This window comes from Aplysia californica, unplaced genomic scaffold (genome assembly GCF_000002075.1).
Source record: "Aplysia californica isolate F4 #8 unplaced genomic scaffold, AplCal3.0 scaffold00177, whole genome shotgun sequence".
Lineage (NCBI taxonomy): Eukaryota > Metazoa > Mollusca > Gastropoda > Aplysiida > Aplysiidae > Aplysia > Aplysia californica.
In genome coordinates, this window is record NW_004797447.1 from 986,869 (window position 1) to 1,012,525 (window position 25,657).

At 39.7% G+C, this 25,657-nt stretch overlaps 1 protein-coding gene across 2 annotated transcripts; it reads right to left on the minus strand.

Annotated features, from left to right (window-relative positions):
- Positions 1 to 810: 810 nt before the first annotated feature.
- LOC101858268 (organic cation transporter protein) lies at positions 811 to 24,037 on the minus strand. 2 transcript variants are annotated; one of them, XM_005098267.3, is made up of 10 exons: positions 23,937 to 24,037; positions 18,850 to 19,228; positions 16,186 to 16,417; positions 11,955 to 12,144; positions 8,435 to 8,567; positions 7,733 to 7,833; positions 6,634 to 6,851; positions 5,901 to 6,021; positions 5,210 to 5,282; positions 811 to 3,359 (listed from the first exon to the last, which is right to left on the minus strand). In XM_005098267.3, exons 2-10 carry the CDS (start codon positions 19,141 to 19,143, stop codon positions 3,075 to 3,077), a joined length of 1,647 nt encoding a protein of 548 aa, XP_005098324.1. In that variant the 5' UTR covers positions 19,144 to 19,228; positions 23,937 to 24,037; the 3' UTR covers positions 811 to 3,074. The 2 variants fall into 2 exon arrangements, with proteins under 2 accessions (XP_005098324.1, XP_035825639.1); XM_035969746.1 differs by lacking the exon at positions 23,937 to 24,037 and adding an exon at positions 23,629 to 23,775.
- Between the last annotated feature and the right edge of the window lie 1,620 nt (positions 24,038 to 25,657).

Sequence of the window (25,657 nt, forward strand, 5' to 3'; positions counted from 1 at the left end):
GGAAAAAAAACCCCCCCCCCCCCCCCCCAAAAAAAAAAAAAAAACCGATTAAAAAAACTAGACAAACAAAAAGAAAACATTTAAAAAATTAAACTCCATTTGTATATTTAACAAGTCACTGCATGCATATATTCAACAAGCCACGGCAACAAATACGGAACGTCAATACTGATTTAAAAATAAGTTTACATAAAAAGCCAAGTTGATATGCAAAAATCTAGATCATTTTGATCACAACAGACGAACATATTTGTGTCACGATGCCATTGAATCAGGCGTTTGTCAATTTTTAGACATTTTGAGTTATGGGTATCATCTTAAAACTTGTTTATTTGTCTTGCAATCAATGAAAAAAACTCCCAAGCTATCTTCAATAGGAGTCGAGATATTTCGGATTGAAGGAGGTCGGGGTCACCTGGTTTCAGGGAGAGGTAATGTTAGCGATAAAATGGCTGCCAAAATTTGGTTACTTCCAAAGCTTGAGAGCCCTTGGAAATTGTAAATTTACATTTTTTAGTGCCTTTCATCAACGTTTTTCAGAAAGATCGATACAGTAATGTGTTTTCTCATGGATATAAAAAGGGTTAAGCCAAAAAATAAAAATTTGATAAGAATTGCCAAGCAGGATGAAAGAAGCTGTTTTCTTCGATTTCATTATTTTGACAAGCACCTAATTTCACCCCAATGCCTCACATGTAATAATTCTCTTTTTAAAATAAATCTGAACAATAGAACACGGCTTACAAAACAGGTAACAACTGCCGCTTCACTCCAGCAAATATAACATCAACTTTTTAACTTTTTTTTGTCAGACATGAACAGTTGACTAAAAAATGAAAAGGCAGATGGCAGTAACAGTCCCAAAATGTTCTTTTAACGAAACTTTACTACATCGTAGGAATAACACTCTAGCATCCACTTCAGCACGGCTAATTTTGTGAAAATCCACAAGAGATAAGAGGGAAAAGAGTCTACCGTCAAGGAATTTTTCAGGGTATTTGCTGATCATTAACAAATTCTATTCTTGGCATGAAATGCAAAATCATGGGCAGTGTATAGAGATTCTATTCCTTCAAAAACATAATAATACAATGGTATGAATGTCATCGTGTTTGAAATCTATCAAGCTCCTGGCAGTCGTCCCTCATCCTGCAACCAATACAATAATACATCCTGCAGCCCGATGAACAATACCTACCTATTTATACCCTGCCAAAATACGCAATTTGTCACACAAAGCCAGGCAGTTTTTTTACTTATTCAGTTAAAAATTACAGCTTTTGAAAAGTTTGCTGAAATATTGTTAACATCATGCCATGACTGGACAGGAAAACTTTCCCTTTCAGTAGCTGATGTTACTCAAAAATATATGAAAAAATGAGTCTTTCATCTATATGAGAGAATGAAGGGGACTCAAATTGCAGATGGGACCTTTACCTTTCAAGAGAAGTATTAAAGAGGGTAGTTTATACTGTTAAAATATCAAAGTAATCTTGACCTTCTATAAAACTTGATGACAAAATAAAATTGTAGACAGCCATGTAATATTGAATACTAAGTCGTGTGTGATAACAATAAATTATAATTTAAACACATAAAAAGCTGAAAAACCAATAAAGTTATTATTAATATAAGGTGAGACAGCAGTGTCTTCAAAATTTATACTTTTAGTTTTTTGCCATATTTATTTCGAACATAATCATTTAAAAAAACATAAAGTGCTGAAAGCAATCACTAAAAGATGTTAGGTAAAAACAAGCCAAGAGAAGATCTATATGCACGGACAGTAGCTTTGTCATGTATTTTTCAAAAAAGTAAAATAATACACAATCAGGAATGACCCCTGTTGCTAAAAAAACAAATCTTGATTCAGGGAACAGTACAGATTGCTACTGAAAATCTTGTTATTAAAAAATAAATTATTTTTTAAAAATAAAGAGTCAAAAAGACATTTGAAGGAACACAGCTGATGAAGACGAGAAAGAGGCGGCACTTTTGATAATAATATCCTCAATAAATAATAGTGATTCCGCATAACAGTAGCTGTACTTTCAAACTGAGATAGTTGGCCAACGCTTTCAAAAATAAAAATTCACTTGGGACTACAAGAATGACAGATACAATCAGAGAGTAGGTCTTTTCTTTGAACAGCCTTCTGAAGCAAACTTTACAAAGCACAAGAACAAACTTACACACACCCAGATCTTTTGAGAGAAAAGTTCAACAAAGTTAGGCTGACTCAACACATCAACTATAAAAGTAACCAACACACTGATTGTAAATGTTTTACATCTACATCAACATGGTTTAGGTCATGTAGACAGGCTGCCTGAAACCTGCCTGAAAGCTGACTGGGATACAGCATTCCAACAGAAAGAAGGAGATAATCAATAAAACAAGTTTCCCTACTTAGCAATCGAACTCATGTCCTATGTGAGCAATTGTGAAGAGTCAAACCATCACATCAGAGACACCAGTATAAACACTCTGAGGTTCAAGAAAAACAAACTTAGTCTACCACACGTACATAGAGAAATTTGCACATGATGAAAAGATTTCAGCATTCCGCCAATTTCGCTATGTGCATGCCAGACTTTATTCAATAAATAATGAGAGCACATAAATCTAGGCAGTGACTAGAGGACAGAAGTTAAAGAAATCTCATACAGTTACTGAAAATCTATTTCAAAGAATAGAAAATGTTGTCATGGAAATTGAGCCAAGACTGTCCGACCGGGCAGCATAACCTGAAACAACAGCTCTATGTCTCCATTCAGTCCTTCCTGGGTATTCTATTCCTCCCCCAGCTCATTCAAATCAGTCATCCTGTCTGAGGTGGAATATTTTTCTTGCTCCTCTGTCATTTTGTCAAACAACACTTTCCCTGATAAGTGCATCGTTCAAATAAAAAACAGTATCTTAAAATGCACAATTTGTACGTCCATAACTGTAAGCTACACTCACACACTTTAGCAGGAATGTAAAAAATCTTGTCCTCTCTCTAAGGAGTGCAAAAATAAAAATGTACTCCCGATACTAGAAACTTCCACCATTGATGAACACACATTCTACATCTATACGCTCATGTCAACCGCAACACCATGATGCCCATTTTGCATCACTAATGCTTTCTCAGTCTCTTGCACAGAGGTACAGTTCTCTTCCTTTTCTTTAGAAATGCAACCGTTGGAAGTGACAAGGGCCTCAGACTGAGGAGATGCAGTCACAATGACTTCCTCCACATGTATTCTGTCTTGTAATGGAACTCCAACCGTCTCCTCAAGCAAAAGCATGGACAAACTGCACAGAAGAGTCAGCACGCCAAATATGGTGAAGGGAATGGCCTTCGAACTCTCTCCCTGTCAACAGGAAAATTACACATTAACAATTTATCTGCCCAAATTCAAGAGATATTTACATACTGTGGTTTGAGTTTGAAGAAAGAGAAGCACATAAGCAAAGTTTAGAGTAGAAAAAAAAAAACAAGACAGAAAGAAGAGAGAGAGAGAAAAGGAGTGGTGCACCCTAACCACAAGACAAGGTTCAAATCTTGCCCCATGGGCATGTCACATACATCATGGATAGGACCAAGGTTGTTCTCAAGCTGGTACAAATTCAGGGGATTGCAAACTAAAATACAGTCAAACCTGCCATGATGGCCACCTGTACAAACGACCACTTTCCATTTCCTCCCTTGCATTTTTTCTGTATAATTTAACTGTGTAAAACGGTCACCAGTCCAATGCAGCCGCAGCCACCTTATTTTATCAACCCACGGTCAAATTTACCTGCCCGAGGCGACCAGGTGTGGTCTCGACTCGCCCGACGCTTTGTCATAAATTCTTAATCGGCCTCTGACATTGTGGACGGGCTGTCATAATCCATTCAACTGTCCTTATTGTTTGTCCCTCCAATGAATGTTTATCCAAGTTGACCAATGGGTAGGCTAACAATAAATTTTCGACTGCTGGTGAGGGAAGCATGTGATCCTTCATAACCTATAAGCCCCTCCCACAACTCATACACAAATCATACGCGAAGTGACTGGACACTGTTTTGTTTACTTAATCTGCAACAAAAAAAACAAAGGATGTTAACGTGAATTTGCGACAGAAGCGTCGCTCATTCTCCGAGTGGTGGCAACCCAGTGTTTGTTATACCATGACATTCGGTCTTCATCGTCTCACATTCTTTATTTTATTCTGGCACAAAATATCAGCAACAAAAAAGCTAACCCCAAAAAAACCCAACAACAGCCAGCAAAGAAACAACAAGAACAACAACAACAACAACAACAGAAAAACCCTTTCCAACATCCCTCCCCTTTCCAAAAGAAAACAACAACAAAACTTTTGGATTCGCCTTACGGCAGTCCTAACTCTGACATCAGCCCCAGTTTGGACCTCAGAAAAAGAAATGGTTTACTTTCTTAATTTTGATCAGTCCTGCCTGAGACGGCCACCTGTGTTGTACGGCCACTTTTCTCCTTGACAATGGGTGGTCGTTTTTTATACAGGTTTGACTGTACTAGGAGTACACGCTACCACATGACAAACCATAAACCAGTTCAGAATCATATGAGCACCAAGGGGTCGATGTCAACAGACAAGTCCATACGGCGAATCAGGCTTTCTCTGCTCACCTCTCTAGCCTCAACAGCACAAAGTCTGCTTCGACTATCAAGGCACCCAGAAATAGCAGTTCACAGGAGAGTGACAAACATAAAAAAGAAGTAGAGGAAAAAAGACGATAGTAAGGAAGAGGAAAAAAAGGCAGCAGTTTCCCCCTATGTTGTTTCGGCACAGTATGAGCATGACATTGATAAGTCAGCCCATTTACAATTCTATGGTGCATACGAACATGCTAATATCCCCCCTTTGGGAATGGCCTAAAGACAGAAAGTGATGAATGATGGAGTCTTACACTGAGCAGTCAAAATAACCACACAGGGGAAGAAACATAAGCAATTCATCTAATATTCCCAGCCCACATAACACTAAGGAACTACACTGATCTCCCATACCTACAAAAGAACATAGCACAAGTCACTTCAATATTCATTAGCAGCTTAAATTCTGAAGTCAAGTGAGTACTCAAATTCAATTTAATGCAAAATAGCATGGGGGGGTTGGAGCTTCACAAAACAAATGCTAAAGGCATCACAAACCATGCACAGCTTTTACCAGGACAGAACACTGCACAGACTTACCAAGAAAACAAATTGAGAAGCAACAATTCCTCCTATTCTGGCTGACATAGAGCACGCTCCGACACCAATATTTCTGTGGATACAGTAGCCAACATTCTCATTACATGCATTTACATTGATATTTAAATAGGTTTCGCGCACTTGTATTTACTTTTCTAAGACAAACACAATTCTGTAGGGTTAAATTTTCTTGTGATTAAAACATAAAAAGGAAAAATAACAAGTAAAAAGCAGTCTTTCTAATTCAAGTAAAGAATACAATGCTTATCGAATGTCGGAAACAGGTAACAGACTCAGTTTCTTTGGCCTAACAACACATTATAATAAAGACTTTAGATAAGAATCAGCTGTGCCATGTATCTTCTACAGTCTCCTTGTAGTAAGCATATTTCATACAGTTTTCTGAACTGTAACTATTTGCTGAACTCACAGAAGAGAGTAAGCTTCACCTGCATAACCACCAAAATTCAACATGTTCCAGTGTCTTTGGGCAAGTTTTTCCCTCCCCTCAATTATAACCTGTGCGAAGATCAAGTGCAGCACTTTCAAATTTCTCTACTTTGTTTCTGGTGGAACAATTAGAAAACTAAATTTCCATACCCCCCCCCCCCCCCCCCCCCCCCCCCCAAGCACACAAACAACACACACTTTCACTCATTAGGATTTTACTAAATGTTTGTTCTTGTCTTACCTTACAACAGTTGGGAATGTCTCTGCGGAGAAGACCTGCACTGCTGCCCATCCTCCAGCTATAAAAGATTTGCTGATCATGGCCATGGTGATGGTCAGTGCAGAGAGTTTATCAAAGTTGCCTGAAGAGACAGGTAGAAGTTATTTATAAATGTAATGAAGAAAACCACTGAAACATCAAATACTCTGTTTACAAGAAAAAAAACTCTGATATTATTCATTGTTATGCAACACCTGTAAAACTTGTTTTTTTCTTTAAAGTTTCGGAACATAATAGCCCATTTAAGAAAAAGGAGATGAAAACAGGTATCAAATTAAAATGAACACAACTCATTAATCTACAATTCATACAATGGCCTCAAAAACCCACTCCTCTTCAGCAATCTTTTCCTGCATAACATTGTACTTATCAACCAACAACCCTGACCTACTCATTCCACCACCAGTCTTTAAAAGTTGCTTCAATGATTCTGCCTAGGTCTGATGAAATCTTAGATTAAAACAAAAACATCAAGCTGGCTTCCTTTGATCACCCCAAGCTAAAGAAAAAAAAATCAAGAAGAGTTTACAGGTACTTATTCAGAAATATGTTTTGTGATCTACTTCATGTAATTCTACATATATATGTTCAAAACCCAAAACTTAACTAGTGAATTAACTGACCAAGATACAGGCTAAATACACAAAATGCAATTTTGTGCCTTTATGGAGACCAAAGGTAAAGAACATCTCACCAGTCAGATCTATGACAAGAACAGACAGGCAGGTCAAACTAGCGGTCAGCATGAGTAGAAATGTGGTCCTCCGGCGGCCCAATTTATTGTTGGTGTAAAGTACAAAAAGCAGGGCAGGGATTTCCACGATGCCCGAGATGAATACATTCAGATAACGATCACCAGCCAGATTCCGTGTGTTGAAGTTCAATCCATAATACACAGAACTGGCTACAAACCTGAAGTGAAACAAATAAATATATATAATGTGGTAATTGATGCCCAAAACTGATGCAAAAGTAAAAACTGATTACAACTTTTTCCACTTGAACTTTAAACTTTTGTTTAATTCTCAGATAAAAATTGTTTCAGACAAGCAGAGAAAGCAAGACGAAAATATGACAATGAGAGACAGTCAGATACAGTGGAATCTGCTTTAACTAATATCTGTGGGACAACCAGATTTTCTTTGATTTGACTGTTTTCAATTAAGATTGATTGCTCAAATAGTAATGATCATCGAAAGCATAGAGTTGAGAATGCCATGATTGCAGCAAATTTTACTTTAGGAATGAGTTTTCTGTTTCCCCATATACCTCTTTCAGTAACTGCAGTTTGAGTGGCAAGCTGCACGTGGCCCACATTGTGCTTTCTATTCAACATTGTAAGATTGCTTGAAAAGTCTCACAGACAAGACGTAAGAGTAGATTAGCACACTGTACTATGCTCTACACTAGGTCAGATGGCATGTGCACAATCGAAACAAGGAATTCATTAGAACAAACTGACAGAAATTCCTCTATTACTTTGCTGAAAATGTACTTTCTGTGTGTCGAGGGGAAGGACAGGTATTTAAATTAAAAGAAAAAAGCAAGGCAACAGAAATGACAAAGGAATAGAAAAAGTATAGGGACCTTCCAGAGGAATATGATATCACTGAAGCTCACACTACAATTAAAAACACAAGAACAACAAAAACTGAACAAGGCAAAGCCAGAGATTCTATCACCACAACAGACTTCTGTATTTATTGTTTTAAAAATGATGTCTTCAAGACCAGAAAAAAATTGATAACAAACCTAAATGTTTGAACAACATCACAACAGAGAAACAAACTTACCACCCAAACATACAAACAGCAGTTCCTTTCCCCAGAGACAGTGAAGTACACAAGTGCCAGTACGAGTATTGCCGACGCGTAGCTTTCTTAATCTTTTCCCTCTGTGAGAAAAAAATAACAAAACAGCTCAATATAGTTCATTATACTCTTTTAAATTAAAAGCAAAATATTTTTTCATTTCCTTTTGGTCACTTAACTGGACTTCTTTACAGAAAAGCAGTTTCATTACCATTGGAAACTAAATCAAGAGCATCACAAGGATGAAACGGGATTTCAGTACCTGTGCCTAAATTACATGTCAACATCTCATCTGCAAAAATAAAATTTTAAAAATCATTTGACAAACTTAAAACATTGCTCCTACTACAAAGTTTTTGAATGCTTGAAAATATCCAGTAGAGAGTATCCCCTACAGTACAACAGACCCTATTTACAACAGAGGCATCATACAGGATACAAAAGAAAATAAAGAGAAAATATATTTTATAAAGCATTAGCATAAATAAGCTCACTACAGTGTATAACTGATCTCAAACAAGATCCAGATCAAGTCACAAAATTTTAAAAAGCAAATATTTGATCTGAAACTCTAAAACAAAACAAGAAAAAACATTCAGAACTCATCAGTACATTACTTTTCTACATACAGCCCTGTTAGGTCCACAAAAAAGAAAGGAACTAACAGTCAGTGTACGCTCTTACCTTGACATAACTCTCCAGAGAACTCAAATCTGGGACAGGTCGTTTATTGAACACAGCTGCTTCCTTGATGATTTTGCTTGCCTCCACAATATGTCCACGACTCAAAAGCCAGCGAGGACTCTCACTAATAAACCTAAGACAGATTCAAATAAGCAAATTAAACATAGCCAAGAGTCTGGTAGTAAAACTAAACAGGAGGCAATGACACAAGTTCAGTTTGAAAAAAAAAGAAGTAGCAGCCTATGACTTACACTACTTTGAGTGACACTCCATCAGTGAAGAGTTATTACCACTCTTAATAGGCGACTATAATATTTTTTTTTTTGCATGCATGGTGTGCCAAAACGCTTTATTACAAAACATATTAATGGGCTATTTCAGAAAAATCAACAAGCTCAACAAGGAAGTAGTCATGGCAGTCACTAAGATAATTATCACCTGACCAGAAAAAAAAAGGTTGCTTGAAGAAATGCTGAGAATTCTCTTGACACCCAACTGAACAGAAACTAGCCCATGCATAGAGTAGGTTGTTTCATTTTCACTGTTGTTATACAAAGACAAGATCATGAGAAAACAGTTGACTACCAAACAAAATCTCTCAAATTAACTCATCATGCATTTATTATCTGGCATACACGATAGATATCTATAACAAACACAGGGTCCCCACCAAATCCTGGAAAATTTTTTCAAGACCCCCAAATTTTTTTCATGACCCCAATTCGAGGGAAAAATCAGGCCGCTGCGCGTCAAGAACAATCCCCCAAAAAGCCAACCTATCAAAGATAAAAAGTCAAAATGTCTATACATAAATGCAAATGTACATTTTGTAGTATAGTCTTCAAACAATAGATGACTATAATACTGGGTGACTGCCAACCCAGCTTCTCAATTTTCCAAGGGAGGGGCCTCATCCATTTTCCAGGAACGCGTTACATAACAATGAAAGCGTGTGCTCCATTTATATCTAATATAATACATGTATATGTTTGTGAATACACACACACACACATGTAGGTACATTATATCCAGTTAACAACATGTCAGTGTTTTGGGATCTTGAGAGACTTTGGTATTTCAGTCTGTTCTTACTTATTTATATTTTCCCATCATCATATTAGCCAACATAACAAACTATAGGCCCTATATTTTAAAAAAATGAATCCTGTTTTGAGCCTGAAAAAAGACCTAGAACTAGAAGATCGACTGTCAATAACCAGTCTGTGTGTCACGATTCAAATAATAAACGTGAAGACGAAAACCGTTACTGCAACTCAAAGTAGAGTAATGACTAGAATGGCTCAAGTACACCTATTCAGTGTGAGAGGTGTAAGAATTGGGGTGGGGGGGGGAGGGGGCGCGCAAGATGCAGTGACACTGAAAATCTGCCAATCTTGAACAGAAAGCTAATAAAATATAGGGTAAGCCAAATATAGATATAAATTACAATCACCCCATCCAATGAAACGCGAACACTTTAGTTCAATAACAAGGCATGACGGATCCTGATTCCACACAAGGCCTGCACCAACGCGCGCTTTGCAGAGAGCTCTAAAGTAGTCATCAAAATGCTAAAAATTTGCTTTCCAAGTTCAGTTTTTGTCCTCTAGCGTTGCCTTCAGCCCCCCCCCCCCCCCCCCAAATCCCCTTCCACGAGTGTATCTTTTAAATGAGTCCTATACTTCACAGCGCTCAGACCGCCGGTACTCACAGGTTCATTGACCGGTCACGAGGGCGAACCTGTCAAGACGCTTGTATAACTTCTTTTTCTTTTTTTTTTCCCACAAGCGACAGCAGAGGGCAATTTTTAATATTGATTTATTTTCAAGGCGACACAGCGTTCATAATGCACAACCTGCATGTTACAAATGTTGCGTTATCTATCAGACTATTACCGGAAAATTTCTGGGCGGTAACGAAAGCAGATCTTGATTCTTCGCGATCGAGCCTCGGTGTCACACATACTTCCGTCACAGCGGATGTTTCAATTACGTTTCCTCTTTAGGCCTCATCAACCATACAGTCTAGATAGCTGCACATTACACAGGCCCTATACTTTCCCGACTTACCGTCCCATCACAAAATTCCCGACTTTTTCCCGACCTCCCGACCCATCTCAAAATTCCCGACTTTTTCCCGACCTCCCGACCCATCTCAAAATTCCCGACTTTTTCCCGATTTCCCGACCCTGTGGGGACCCTGCAAACATGAACTTATAAGCAAAAGTTTTATTTTGAAGTGTGCTGCAAGTTTGACAGGTTTGGGTCCACACACAACACATTTTTGCGTGGCTTGTGAAGCAACTCGCCCTTGGAAAGGTTTGGGGGGTCCCCGATTCTGTGATTAAAGTACCAAAGACATCAATACGGAGTCGCAGTCTGAAGTTTGAGATGCTAAGAGAATCTTTGAGACAAATATTGAAAAATGATTTGGTGCTAAAGCCGTACAAAATCCAAGTTCACCAACAACTCGCTGAAGCAAACACGGATGCCAGAGTGGACATGTGTCCTTGATTCTCCGACAAGCTGATCAGGATGAAACTTTTATCCGAAGGTTCTTGTTCTCTGATGAGGCTCATTTTTACTCCATCGGCTATGTGAACAGCAAAAACTATGTTTATCCAGAATCAGCAAAGCCTGACTAGGTTTACAAGTAAAGGCCTCATAATCAGAAGTGTGGTCAGTGATAAGTCATCAGGGCATCATCGGGCCTCTTCTTTCTCAGTGAAAATGAACATCAGCATCTGGTCACAGAGAACTCTGACCGATACCTCATCATCCTATCAAAGTTTTGGAGAAGCCTGTGGCAATTTGTTGGACCTGAAGGGAGACGGAACAAGCCGTTTATGAAGATGGAGCTGCACTTCATGTCTCCAAATCTGTTGAGCACGGGATCAGCAACCATTTTGGTGCCAGGAGTCAGGCATGGGACTGAGCACAATTTGACCCGTAACAGTAACAGTCCAAACTAAGTCCACTGGACTTCCACCTTTGGGGATACTTGAAGGACAAAGCTGCAAGCATGTGGAAAATCCTTTGAAAGTATTCAGGACTTGCGAGAAGCTATCATGGAAGGTACTAAAGAGATTTCCCTCAAGCAGTGTTAAAGCATGACCGTCAATTCACTCCGAGTGTCAAAATGTGTCTTACCCGAATTGGACGATATCTGGAGCACTTCGTAACTTTGTGGTTGGCAAATTTTATTGTGTAAACAAAATAAATCCGAATTAATATTCCACGTTTATGAGCATTTTCCTCTTGGTGCTAATTTGTTCATGGCGGTTTTATCAGCGTTATTATGGATGAACATTTTTCCAGGCCACTCGGTACCTTAGGGACTCTTACAACCATGATCACATTTAAATTGTGAGATGACAGAACAAAATATGCGTTCAGAGTCATTTGTGTATCCGACTACCCCCCCCCCCCCCCCCCTTGAAAAAGAAAACAAAAACAAAAACAAACAAAAACAAACAAAAACAACTGGGGGAAGCCTGAAGTAATAAGACAAAAGAACGTACCACCACAACGGGAGCAGGATAACGCTAGTCGCAGACATGGCAATGTTGAGGGTGCGCCAGTCACGGATGAAGTAGGCCCACAAAGCAAGTGTCATTAGCCCCACAGCCCAAAAGCCAACACAGCCACAGAACGTTCTCCATTTCGGTGTAACAAACTCTAGAGGCAGCACAAAGTTTACCACCAGACAGCCTGCAAGTAAAATGTTTTGACAAAATATAAATACAACAAAAAGTTGTCTATGAAAGTCTTTAAAACAACTGGTACCTTGCCGGCTCCAAATTTAAGGTGTATCTTACTGATACAAAACAAATTATCTTTACTTTTTAGTTTACCAACAGGGTATAAACATGATATCAATCAAAGTATCTTAAAGACATACAGTCAAACACAGTTGACTTTTACATACAAAACTCGAATTCATGGATAGCTCAAACAATATGCCATTCTTTGACTGAACTGCTATATTTTCTTTATATTTGCAGCACTGTTTTCTCAAACAGCCACACAGCTATGTCCAATAGTTCATCCCATAAAGCCAAATTAAATTTTCCCCAACAAACTTCTCGAACTCAGATCACCCTGGGCACAGGATGTAAAACAAAACACATCCACCATCATTGAGAGCATCGGTTTTACATGAGTCCACAGGGCTGGCCCTGTCACTGTGTGACACACACACTACTAGTACTGAGACACATCATCTCATATTACTTGAAGTGTACATAAGGCACTAGAACATCCTTGAATCTAGACATGAGAGGGTGGGTGCAAGGTGGTGGGGTGCAATCAAAGACAGAGAATGTGCCACTGCAATGGATCATATGGAGTGTGAATTATGTTAATGTTTGAGTGCATGTTTGTTTGAACATGATGGGGGAAATGACTACACAAAAGAGGTGAGTGGCATGCTCTGACCAGTGTTGTTTTTAGGTTTAGTAAGAGTAATGGCACAAGCAACACAGTAAGGTCATATAAGTGGCGAAGATTAGGTGTTACAAGAGAGTCCACCTTTACCTATCCCGTGGACTGGATGTTTGTCGAGGTACTTTTGAAGATTTGGCCACTAGATTCCTCCACTCTTTCCAGTCTTCAGCTTTTCTGAGCGTGTCTTTGAGTTCCAGGCTTCTCCATTCCTTGATGTTGTCCTCCCAACTCTTCTTCGGTTTGCCTCTGCTCCTTTTTCCCTGCACGCTGCCTTGCAGGATCATCTTGGCAAGGCCGGAAGAATGGGTGATGTGTCCACACCAATGCAGTTTGTGTTTCCTGACCTGAGTGAAAAGCCAGCATATGATCCAATTTCGTCTTTAATCCCTTGTTTGATTTCATCATTTGCGATGTGATCTTTGTACGAGATACCAAGGATTTTTCGGAAGCATCTCATCTCCACAGCAGTGATCCTTCTTTCAAGGTCTGCATTCAAGGTCCAGGATTCACAGGCATACAAAAATACTGACATGACCAGGGAACGCATCAGTCTGATCTTTGATCTGACGGTGATATTTCTGTCGTTCCAGATGGTTTTCAACTTGGTCATTGCTGCTGAAGTGATGTTCTTGTTGTTGTTAGACATCAGTTAAGTCTCAGCACTGATTTCCATGCTGTAGGCTGTGGAGGTCTTTTCAAGATGGTCTATCAAGTTGACTAGTTCTTGCTCTTGTCCGGCAAGGCCGTCTATGTCGTCCTGTAAAATGTAAGTTATTAATCGTTCTTCCCCCAATACCGACTGTTCTTTCGCGATTTTCAAGTGCATCTGTCAATACTGTCATGATTCTCTCCAAGAAAAGGTTGAAAAGAGTGGGTGGGAGCAGACAACAATGGCGTGCACCCACTGTTGTTCGTTACCATTCCCCAATATTGTTGTTGAAAAACACTGCTCTCGTAGCTTTGTTGTATAGCTTTTCTATGACTTCGATCAGGTTGGCGTTGATGTTGTATAAGTTCATGGTTGCCCACAAAGCTTCCTGTCATACTCTGTCAAAAGCTTTTTTGAAGTCCAAAAATACATGGTGAAGCTCCTGTTGGTGTTGGAAGTACTTTTCCATGATGGTTCTCAGGTTGAATATTCGTTCATTTATGCTGCACCGTCCTGAAGCCTGCCTGTTCTTCTGCTATGATTTTCTCTAGGTGTGGCTTCAGTCTGTTGAGAATGACTTTAAGCAGTTCTTTACTAGGATGGCTAATCAAGATAATAGTACAATAGTTTCGGCATTGTTGAAGATTGCCTTTCTTGGGAAGGGTGATGATCAAGAATTGAGTCCACGGTGTTGGCTATTCGCCTGTCTGCCAGATCTTATTGCAGATCATCCATAGCAGGTCTATCACTGAGTCTCCACCTACATGAACTAGTTCTGCTGTGATGTTGTCTATTCCAGCTGATTTCCCTTTCTTCAGTGATGAAATTGCAGCCACTTTCTCTTCTGGTAAGATGCTGCTTTTGTCTTTGTCTTGTGATAGGGAGACATTGAGCACTCTTGGACCTCCTGTGGTTTTGTGGGTGTACAGTTCAGAGCAATAATCTGTCCACCGGTTCTGAACTTCTTGTCCCCTGTGATGCATTGTGTATCAGGTCTTCATCTTCAGGTATCAATACTGGTATCCTACCCCTTCCTGTTGTCTGTCCTCTTAATCAGCTGTCTTTCTCATTGTATTATTTGTTGCAAAGTTAGTTTAGGCCATCTCTGAGTGTGCTGTTCTTTGTCTTCCTCTTCTCTCCCTCTATCTTTCCACACAGCAGCAGCTTCTCCAGTCCATTTGATCTATTTATGTGGCTAAAGAATCTCATTTGTCTTTATCATCTGATGGTTCTGATTATAAGATCTTTCACAACCTGCCATTTGGAGCACTTCACTATTTAAATTTGTTTTCTCTCTTTCAATGAGGTTCTGAGTATGCCTATTCTCTTTAAATACAACATTATGGCAGACTCCAGTCTTCTCTATCTTTGTTTAGAATTAGTAAGAGTTTTACAGCACTTGCAACACAATAAGGTCATAGAAGTGGAAAAGATTAGAGGTGTTACAAGAGAGTAACAAACACAAAAAAGAAGGAGGGGAGATAAAGAGGATAGATGTTTGATAGGAAAGAAGAAGCAAACCACACCAGAGCACCCACCAACCACCAACTCTGTCCTTGTATAGAATCCATCTCTCTTACAGAGACAAAAGGGAGGACCATACGAGTGCTTTCAGGGTTCTTATTTTTGTGTTCACTGGTATATTTCTGTTTCAAAGGACAGGTTTCATCTTGCTGAAAGCTTCTTTAGATATTGCAATCCTTTTTAAAAATCTTTTTGTCACTTTTTACATCTAGTGTAATTGTGCGACCAAAGTAGGCCTATTTAATAAAGCTGTTGACCCGTTTTATTCTTTCGTTCTTACATTACATTTCGTGTTGCATCCTGGGATGTCAACACTTTTTTAGATTACCATGCATTCCATCCATTTTTTGGGCATTCAGTAGAGGCCCTTCGTTTTGCCTTTCTATGTCACTCATGTAGAATCTATTGGAGCAAAGACTCAAAATCAGCTATCAAGATTATTGTTCGCATACTGTGAGTTGTTAATATTGAAAGAGATCAGGAAATGAGACACATCCTTGTTGTACTCCCCTGCGGATTGGCCTATCTTCACTGAGCTCATTCTCTACCCTGATTGTTGCCTGCTCTTCCCAATAAAGGTTTCTCTGTATTTTGGGTCCTTTCAAGTTATTTTCAGATAGAATCTGTAAAATAGTTCTTTGTCTTGCTTTGTCAAATGCTTTAGAGTAGTCGACAAAGCAGAAATATAGGTCTTTCTGGACCTCAGTTGATCTTTCCATGAGCATCTTTAGGGTAAAAATGGCATTTCAGGTACCTTTATCCGCAACAAATCAACACTGTGTTTCAGAAATTTCTGGAGGTATCTGATTTCTCATTCTTTTCGTTAGTACTCGCAGAAGGACTTCAGTAAGATGACTGATGAGACTGTCCAAAGCTGTTCACAATCTGTTGTTGAAGGTATTTTATATCATCACTATAATTTAGTATAAAGACTGACTTCTTAAGATCTTAAGGTACCTCTTCTGCATGGTATGGCGTTCAGCAAAGTTGTTATTTCTTCGATACCCACCCTTTCTATTGCTGAGATCATTTTAATAGGTTTGTTGTCTGAGCCTGGTGATTTTTGTTATTAGATTTAAGGTAACAAAGCTCTATCCTCATGGAGGAGAAAGAAACCCAAGTGTGCTATTTACCTCCAACAAGGCCACCAACAAAAAATCTGAGGGCAGCATACACTTGCCAGCTGCCAGCAAACGCCGTTGAAAACCAGAAGACTATAAGCAGGGAATATTCTCCAAATAGTACTTTCTTCCTGCCAAAAAAGTCAGCCAACTGTCCGGTCAAAACTGCCCCTACGAGTACTCCTGCCATCTGAAGTGATGAGATCAGGTCACCAACATAGTTTTGGTTGCAGATCAATGACCACTGCGAATAAAGGAAAGAGTATAACTCTTGAGTTAAACATAAACAAGATAACAGTATGCATAATCTGGACAAAAAAAAAGAAGAAAGAAACGTCTTAATTCTATAAAGTTAATTTTTCTACAAGAAGCTTTATCTATCTAACAAAACAGATAGAAAAAAACTTTCAACATGAACCTTTACACAGTTCCCCATAGAGAGAGAGAATGTGACACAAAGAGAGAGAGAGGGGAAGAGCTTATATACTACACTATAATTTAGTATAAGCATAGTAAATTATCCATTATTCAAAAATAATTTTTGAGGCATTGAGGTGAAATCTGGCACTCATCAAAATAATGAAATCACAGAAATATGCATTCTTTGGGCCTTTGTCAATTTTTAACAGATTTTCTTTTCTTGTGCAAGACCTTTTACGTCCATTTAAAAATACATTTGTGAGGCATTTGGTGAAACCAGGCACTTGTCAAAATAACGAAACCTGAGAAACAAGCATTTTTCTGCCACTTTGGAATTTTTTATTGAATTTTTATTTTTTTTCTTAACCTCTTTTATGTCAATATAAAAAAACACATTTCCATGTGAATTTTACTGAAAAAATTGATTAAAGGCACAAAATATGTCATTTTTCAGTTTTCTAATATTCTTTAGCTATTGGAGTCACCAAACTTTGGTGGCCCTTTCCTCGCTAATTTCACCACTGAAACCAGACGACCTCACTTCCTTCAATCGCATATATCTTGAGTTCAATTCAAGATGAAAGGATATTTATTTCATTGGAAGCTTTACTTTTACTTTTATCCGCCGCTTATACCCTGTTGCTTCACTGAAAGCAAGGCAAATAAATCTGCTTTCTGATGATACCAATAACTTCACATGCCCAAAAATGGAGAGTCCCTGATTCCAGTGGATCGTGACATATGTGTATCATGTGTGGATTTTCCTGAAAAATGTTGATCAAAGGCACAAGAAATTAAGAAATGTAAAACTGCAATTTCCAAGGACCCTCAAGCTCTTGAAGTCACCAAACTTTGGCGGCCATTATTTTCTTGCTAATTTTATCTCTGAAACTGGGTGACCTTATCTCCTTAAAAAAAGATCAGTTGCAAGCATATCTCCATTTTTACTTAAGACAGATGGGTAATGTTTTCATCAAAAGCAAGGCAAATGAACAAGCTTGAAGATGATACTGGACCAATAACTCCACATGCTCAAAAACTGACAAGCACCTGATTCCACCACGTCGTGACACATTTGGTGATTTTCAGCAGAACTTCAATTTTTATAAGATGATGAATCTGAAGACATAGTGACATTGCAACCCCAAGATTTCTGGCACAAGAACACATGGTTCATAAGTATTTGAGCAATGTATATATAATAAGGAATTTTTAGGAAGTGTTATTTGGACTACATATAGCTCAAATAAGCAAACCAACCTCCTTAAACCTTATTTGGAAAACCCTTTTTTGCTACCGTATTTGATCTCTTGAATTAAAGAGAGAGTTCCACTTTCCGAGTTCGACAGACACCTTTGATGTTCAGTTTAATAGTTTTATCTGTGCTCCGAGACAGTATACCACAACTAGTGTATTATAGATCATAATTTAATTTAATTTAATATTTTAGAAAAAAAAAATTTACAGTCTCTGGTTTTGGTCCAAAGAGTACTGGAACAAAGATGGTAACTTACGGGTTTGGGGTCAAATTATGGGTAGTGAAGGGTTTGGGAGATTTAAATCGATGTGATGTGGTGAGACTTCGTTTTAATCACTTCGCCATATTCTGAATTCACAAGGCTAGGCTAAAATTCTTCTTGACCTTCTGCATCTTTCTCATTCAGTTTAATCTGTTATTAAAATAATGTTTTTATATTTTTTTTCTTCACTTTGGTCTCTGTGCTAAACATTATACCAGTTTAGAAATTATAAGATATATATATATATATATACTTTGAAGTAAAAAAAAACATTTTTTAACCAGTCCTAAGAATCCCAGTATGTGATATTTCTGTTGAACAAATAGAGCCTATATAATTCTAGATCCCTGTGATTCATTGGTTTCAAGTTCAAGATTCTCTATGTAATCGGTTGAAACAACTTTCATCCAATTCCTTACACTGCACCCAGTAAGTCTAGAGTCTAGACTAGATTCTACACAGTGACAGTTTTGCTAAGAAGAGGGTAAGACAAGGGAAATTATATCAAGATTACAGACATAGAGTTGCAAACTTTGCCTTGTAGGTTCAAAGGGAGGTACCTTTGGTGTGTTGGCGAGTGTAGCCCAAATAAGATTACACGGGGATGGTTACCTTATACTTGGGCTTGTATATAATATAGTCCAAATAAGGGGAGTTCTTATTTGGGCTACCTATAGTCCAAACAAGGTCACCCATAACAAATTTAATATAATACCCAAAAAAAATCAGTTCGTACCTCACTCACAACCGATGTGAACGTGGATTTGAACACAACTTCTCCACACACACTTTCATTTTTCGAGCATGTGTCCACGCTGCTGGATGAGTTGTATGACGAGAACGCTCCCAGGCTTTGATTTTTGTCAGGATCCATATATGAGCAATAGGACCCTGGATTCGAAGCGGTGAAAATGGGTACCAGCATAGCCCAAGCTAACGGTGTTTCAAAGAGAGAAACGAGGACAAAAATCCTGACTTGGAAGGGCCCAAACGGGCGAATTTGCTCCAGTATACTCTCGTATTCAGACATCTTTCCTGCATTCAATTGCCACAGGACAGAAAAAGTCCAGTACCGGGAATTTAGGTACAACTTTCACTTTCACTGGCCTACAAACCTGGGAAAATAGAAACAAGAAATTTTCAGTAAAGCCCATAAAAATTGAAAACTAGCAGTTAACAGTCTATGAGGAGTTAATTAACATAAAAAGTATGTGTTTGAGAAGCTAAAGCACTTCACAAGACACCTTAACAGTTAAACTTGACCTAAAGAAATTGCTGTTTCTCGGTCAAATTATGAAATCTGGGTACAATGTAGTATACTGACAGAGAATTTCATCAACTTCTGAATCTAAAAAAGCAAAGAGAAAATTTAGAACATGAAAATAGTAAAATGGCAAACTCCTGCAACAAAAGATATTTTACTTTTATTAATGACAATTTGGTGCAGTTGTAGTTGTTTTCCTACTCTTGTTTGGTCTATTCTTCATCCCATTTGCATCATGAAACTTTCAGGAAACTTTCGTTGCATTCAAACAAAGTTGCACACAAAAGAAAAGTAAAACTTTTAACAATTTGCAACAGAGTGTGTTAATTAGATTTCATACTACATCATATGCAGGTAAAATTCCAAAAACAGTTTTTCTTTCAATGTGTTGAAAGCGTGCAATTTTGTCTGCAGGAAGTGAGAGAGAGAGAGGGGGGGGGGGGGGGGGGTGAAAGAAATAGGCTAGGGAGAGAGAGGGGGAGAGAGAGAGAGGAGTAGCCAAGATCTAGCAAGAACTTCAATTCGAAAGGTGAAATAGCCATAGAACATCTTTGCAGACGACCAAATTACTTCATTTTGTGCTTTGTTTTTGTCAATTTGATAATCCACACCAATAGAAAGTATTCAGAAATTAGGAAAAACAGGCCTAGTTTCACACCGGGTGAGAATAGCCAACGCTGGCAAGTCTCACCCGGGGTGAGAGGTCGATTGTATTTTTATTCTTACCCAGGGTGAGAATAGCCACTTCACTTTCATTAAGAATTTTGAGCGGAAAATGACTCTCACTCTAGATCTAAAATTGTCAGTGATACATCGAATTACCAATTTGCAAAATACACCTTTAAAAGTTGCGAATTCTCAAAAAGAAAGGAAGTATGATCATGATGTCTATTTTAACTTGTTTTTAAAAAATAAAACATGGATTTGGAGGACTGGAGTCTGGATGGTGTGGCCTATGGTAGAGGGAGATAAAAACGATACACACCCTGTGTTGTTCTGGGAGATAGAGGGTGAACGGAAATGACATGAAAAGTATCGCTCAGGCCAAGGTCAAAAAGAGTAAATTTATTACAAAAGTTTATGGCCGCAGCTATTTGGACTCAAACTCCAATGTGCGTGCGCAATCACTAGGTGTATCGGGTTTGAAGCAGACAAGCAATTCGACCTTGGTCTTCCCCAGTTTCTACAATCTGGCCAAGGAACTTACAACAAATGGGCCCCGACCGTGGTGACCCAGCGCGCGAACTGAGGTCTTTTCTTTAATAAAAGATAAAATATATAGTAGGGCTGGGCAGTGGACAACGGTATGGGAGGGAATATAGAGGTGAAGGTGGTTGGCAGCGCCTGGGGGGGAGGGGGGGAGGGAGGGAGAGAGAGAGAGAGAGAGAGAGAGAGAGAGAGAGAGAGAGAGGGGGGGAGGGAGGGAGGGAGGGAGAGGGAGAGAGAGAGAGAGAGGGAGGGAGGGAGGGAGAGAGGGAGAGAGAGAGAGAGAGAGAGAGAGAGAGAGAGAGAGAGAGAGAGAGAGGGAGGGAGGGAGGGAGGGAGAGAGAGAGAGAGAGATAGAGAGAGAGAGAGAGAGAGAGAGAGAGAGAGAGAGAGAGAGAGAGAGAGAGAGAGAGAGAGAGAGAGGGGGGGGGGGGGGGGCTGTCTTATAAGGACTGAATATAATGAATTTTATGTTTTGATCCCTTTGTAGTTGTGAAACGCAGTGCAATAGCCTACCAGTAGTTAAAAGTCCGAATAGCAACGGGAGACTATTCCATTCCGACTCAAGTATCAAGTATAGACCTCACTTACGGTACACAACCATACTGGTGATTGCGCACGCGCACTGGAATTTGAGTCCGAAGAGCTTCCAGCAGCAGCTTTTGTAACCTATTTTAACCAGATCTATTTAGGCTATTTATTTTTCTGACCAGTCTTCAGTTCAGGCTTGACCAAAGTAGTTGACACTGCTACTAGACTAGGTAGTTTTAAGTTTTAGTTAAAGTGGCTATTCTCTGGCGTCACGCCGGTCAATAGATCGATAGCTATTCTCCGGCGTCACATAGGCATTTAAATATTAGTTGTATGTCAATGCTTCTCCACAGCTTCCCTTCTAATCTATTTTCCCTGTTGGCACGTTATTAAGGCTATTACTGTTGCAACTGAGTTCAGTGCCAGATGTGCCACTTCTGGTGTTGTCACCTCTGAAACAGAAATTTCTCCTTCCGTCACTGGAGCTTTCATGATGAATAGTAGTAGTTGCGTGTCCACCTATGGTGAATTGGCCTGGGCTCTTTGGAAATTGCCTTCCCGTTTGTTTAACATAGAAACAGAAGTGATTGCTAAAGACAAAAGTGGCCATAGGGTAAGTTAGTAGGTGAACCCTACCACATTAGCCAGTAATATTTTCAGCCTTGTTTGTACTGGAAAATGTAGCCTATATTGGCCGGATTGAACTTTGGTGGACCCACCGTGTTTAAATATTAAATGCGCACTAGCCTGGGGGGTTTCAGGGGGGCTTGGCCCCCTGATAGTGGGGGATTTGAGGGGGCTCGCCCCATTGTTAGTGGGGGGGTTGCCCCCCTGGCAAAAATAATAGTTTTTTAAAAACACCGTAATCCTCATGTTTACAAGGCAAATTATCAGTTTCACAATGGCTGCCAAAGGAATGGGAAGGCAATTTCAAAGAGCGCCGCCAGGATTACATACTGAAGAAATGCCGACTCCGAGTGTTTTTGTAGGGCCATTATAACGTGCCGACAGCTGTGGAGATGCGACATGAGCAATTATATAGTCTACTCTTACGGGACACCAGAGAATAGCTATCGATCTTATTGACCGTTATGATGCTGGGAAATAGCCACTTAAACTTGCTAGGTTTTAAAGACGAAAGTGGCTATTCTCACACGCCCGGAAGTTCTCGCAAGATCAACTCCTCCCCTCTTCTCTCTCTCTCTGTCTCTTTCTGAATACTGTCTATCGGTGTGGACGATCAAATTGACCAATACAAAGTTAAAAAATGATGTTAAAACACAAAAGTAAATTAATTTGGTTGTCTACAAAGATGCTACGGCTATTTTGGTAAGATTGTACTTTACCGGACCACCGGTCGGAACTACTTTCGCTGTGGCACCCCTAGTGCCTAGTGGCCCGCTGTTCTTCGTTTCCGAGCTCCCCTACTCACTCTCCTACTCAGTTTTCTACATCCTCACTCTTCAACTGCCAGCAATCGACTGACGTCTCTTATCGGGTTTTTCAGTCATCACGACCGTGCCACTGTGCCCTTTGACCCATGACCCTGACACCTTGAGGCTAATTGGTCAATCTAATCACGTGGTCCACTATTCTTATTTGCTCGCAACTCTGCTGGCTTGGCCTAGGACTACTCCTGGTCCGCCAAAGTACAATGGAGGGCTAGAGATGCGCACGAGAGCTCATTTGCATAATTGCAATCCCATCGGCCCTGCTCGCGACTTATCATGCTATTGTTTATATATGTGTGTGTGAGTGTCTTTAAATTATTGTTGCCAGGGGGGCTAGCCCCCCTGAAACCCCCCCCCATTGATATGTAAACACGACTGTCCGCTCATGTTTTTGTTTTGCATTTATGTGTGTTTTCTTTATTATAGTTTCCAGGGGGGCAAGCCCCCCTGAACCCCCCACCCCACTGTTGGTATGATACACGGTGGTCCACCAAAGTTAACTTAAATCCCCTGCCCACTCTCAACCACCACCTCTCGCTCACCTCGCCTTGCCAGTTGCCGCTGACTTCGCTGTGCGTGCGCGAAGTCGCCCGCGGAACTACCTTTTGTCCGCACGCAGAGTACTATGAGTGCGTAGTTAGGCTAGGCGTGCGTAGTAATCACGGGCCGAGACGGGTGGTCCGGTAAAGTACAATCCAGCCGCTATTTTACTTTTCGAATCGAGCCGAACTACGCGGGTCGCCATTTTGTTTTGCCCGGAAATTCTCACGCTACTCCTCTCTCTCTTTCTCTCTCTCTCCACTGCCCACAGACAAAATTGTACGCTTTTAGTAGGCTACAGTTGTAATGGAACGTTTGTTCAAGGCACAGAATTCTACAATTTTTCTGTTATCACAGTGCAGAATTCTGTGGTTTAGGGTGAACGCAAAATTTGGTGAACGCGCACCGAGCGAGAATAGCCACAAGACTCGCCTGCACTATTCACTATTCTCACTCCGGGTGAGAATAGAGGTGGCCTTTACAATCTCAACTAAAACATACATCATAGCTTCTATGATCTCACATGGCAGAAAAGTGCCAGTCAGTCAGTGATGGCTAGCCCCAGTGCCAGTGTGAGTGTAACTAGCCACTGCCGGAGAAGTGCCAGGAGTCCAAACACAAGACCAAGGCTGTGACCAACGACACACAGACAGTATATGAGCAGTGTCAGTAGTTGAGCAATGAAAGAAGAAATGGCGATATATATATATATATAGAATCTACGACTCAGACGACTGTAACATGGTTTCGTTATTGATCCTACTTTCGCGAGACATGGGTAATAATTCTAAAGCAGTTCATGACGCAACAACTATTGCAATAACACTGTACATTTCAGCCGAAGGTCCAAAGTCCAACTTCTATTGACTAGATCTAGATCAGCACCATAGCGCGTCACTCAGGACAATGACTGTAAACAACATCTCATGCCTCATGCGTTAGACTTCAAGAGTGACCTCTGACCCACGATCAGATCATCAGAGTGAAGCTCCTTGAATTCCGAATATAATTCGTTTCGACTTTTTCGTTGTCTTTATTTTCATTATATTATTTTATATATTACTCGCTGCTTGTTCGTCTCTCTCTCTCTCTCTCTCTCTCTCTCTCTCTCTCTCTCTCTCTCTCTCTCTCTCTCTCTCTCTCTCTCTCTCTCTCTCTCTCTCTCTCTCTCTCTCTCTCTCTCTCTCAGACACTTACACACACTAAGACACTAATTACACACACACTAAGACACACACACGCGAGCACACACACATAGACACACACACACACACATACACACACACACACACACACACACACACACACACACACACACACACACACACACACGCGCGCGCGCCTGCGCGCGCACTCAAACATAATGATTGATACTTTGGCTTAACAACCTTAATCTATAATATTTGTTTGTTTCTTTGCAGCTTATATGATTATACATCCACAATTAAAATGCTAATGCGCAGAGGCAGAACTGTTATAGCCCTAATTTTGAGACAATCACTTAGCCTATTATAATGCCCCAATCGGACGACAATAAAAATCGTAATCAGCTTTTAATAATGTATTTAAAAGCAGAGTCCGTTGGCGTCTAACTGTAAATTATAATCAGACGTAACGGACAAAAGTATTTATTTATAAGAAATACGACAATGTATTTAACTGTTTCAAATACTTATTGAAATTGACCTAGTCTGTGTACAATTTAATTAGCTATAAGAAATAACATTGTAGCTAGAGTGTTTGATCAGCCATCTTGACTTCATATAAATCGCTAGGCCTACTTCAGAATTACAAATAACAAAGTTTTCAATCTGCTCAATATCTAGTCAAGAGAAATTTGGAGTAAAAAAAATAGTGAATTTCACATATTATGCCAGCCTTTTCAAAAGCAATTCTGTTAATATTTTGATAACGACTCTGATTATTCTTATGATTTTGATAGAGCGGATAGAACATTTTGCTCTCGGACCTAGCTAGTCTTTGTAACTAAAAACGTCTGAAAATGTGAATGCCCTTGCCGTAGCCTACTGTGTTGCATCACGTTTCTACATGAATGTCGCCCTCTCGTCTTCAAAACGAGTTTTCCCAACATGAGGCGTCGGGTAATTAATAAACCATGTTTTCAAACTTCGTATTTCAAAGGAGGACAATACAAAAATATTGTTTCATGACAACGACTTTCAGAAGGCCTTATAACTAAGTTAATGGTAATGGTTATCTGCGGGCAAAATCCGACGGGTTAATTATGTTTTAGTTTTGTTTTTGTAAAGTGTTTTACGGCGCTCGCAACTGCATAAGGTCATATGAGCGCGCGGGACACACCTAATATTTTCAGTTGGTAAGAAATTTTTGAATTTTGCCCGGGTGGCGGCCGAAGCCTACTCTTATCGATTTTAGACCACCAAGGGATCTTTAACGTGCGCAACTTGCACACGGGCCCTCTGAGATTTTTCGCCCTTGTCCGAGAAGACTAGGTGTAGATCTTTCCTACCAGAAGATCAGGGGTGTGGCAGAAAGACAGCAGTAAGGAGGAGCCAAGGAGTAACAGTAGA

Bases quoted from the DNA above. Each gene is read 5' to 3' on its own strand.
- LOC101858268 (XM_005098267.3), bottom strand. From the start codon at position 19,143: ATGTCTGAATACGAGAGTATACTGGAGCAAATTCGCCCGTTTGGGCCC. The intron at 7,834-8,434 runs GTAAGAGCGTAC...TTTTTCTCACAG, and splicing joins CTCTGGAGAGTTATGTCAAG to AGGGAAAAGATTAAGAAAGC. The intron at 6,852-7,732 runs GTAAGTTTGTTT...GTTTCACTTCAG, and splicing joins GCTGTTTGTATGTTTGGGTG to GTTTGTAGCCAGTTCTGTGT.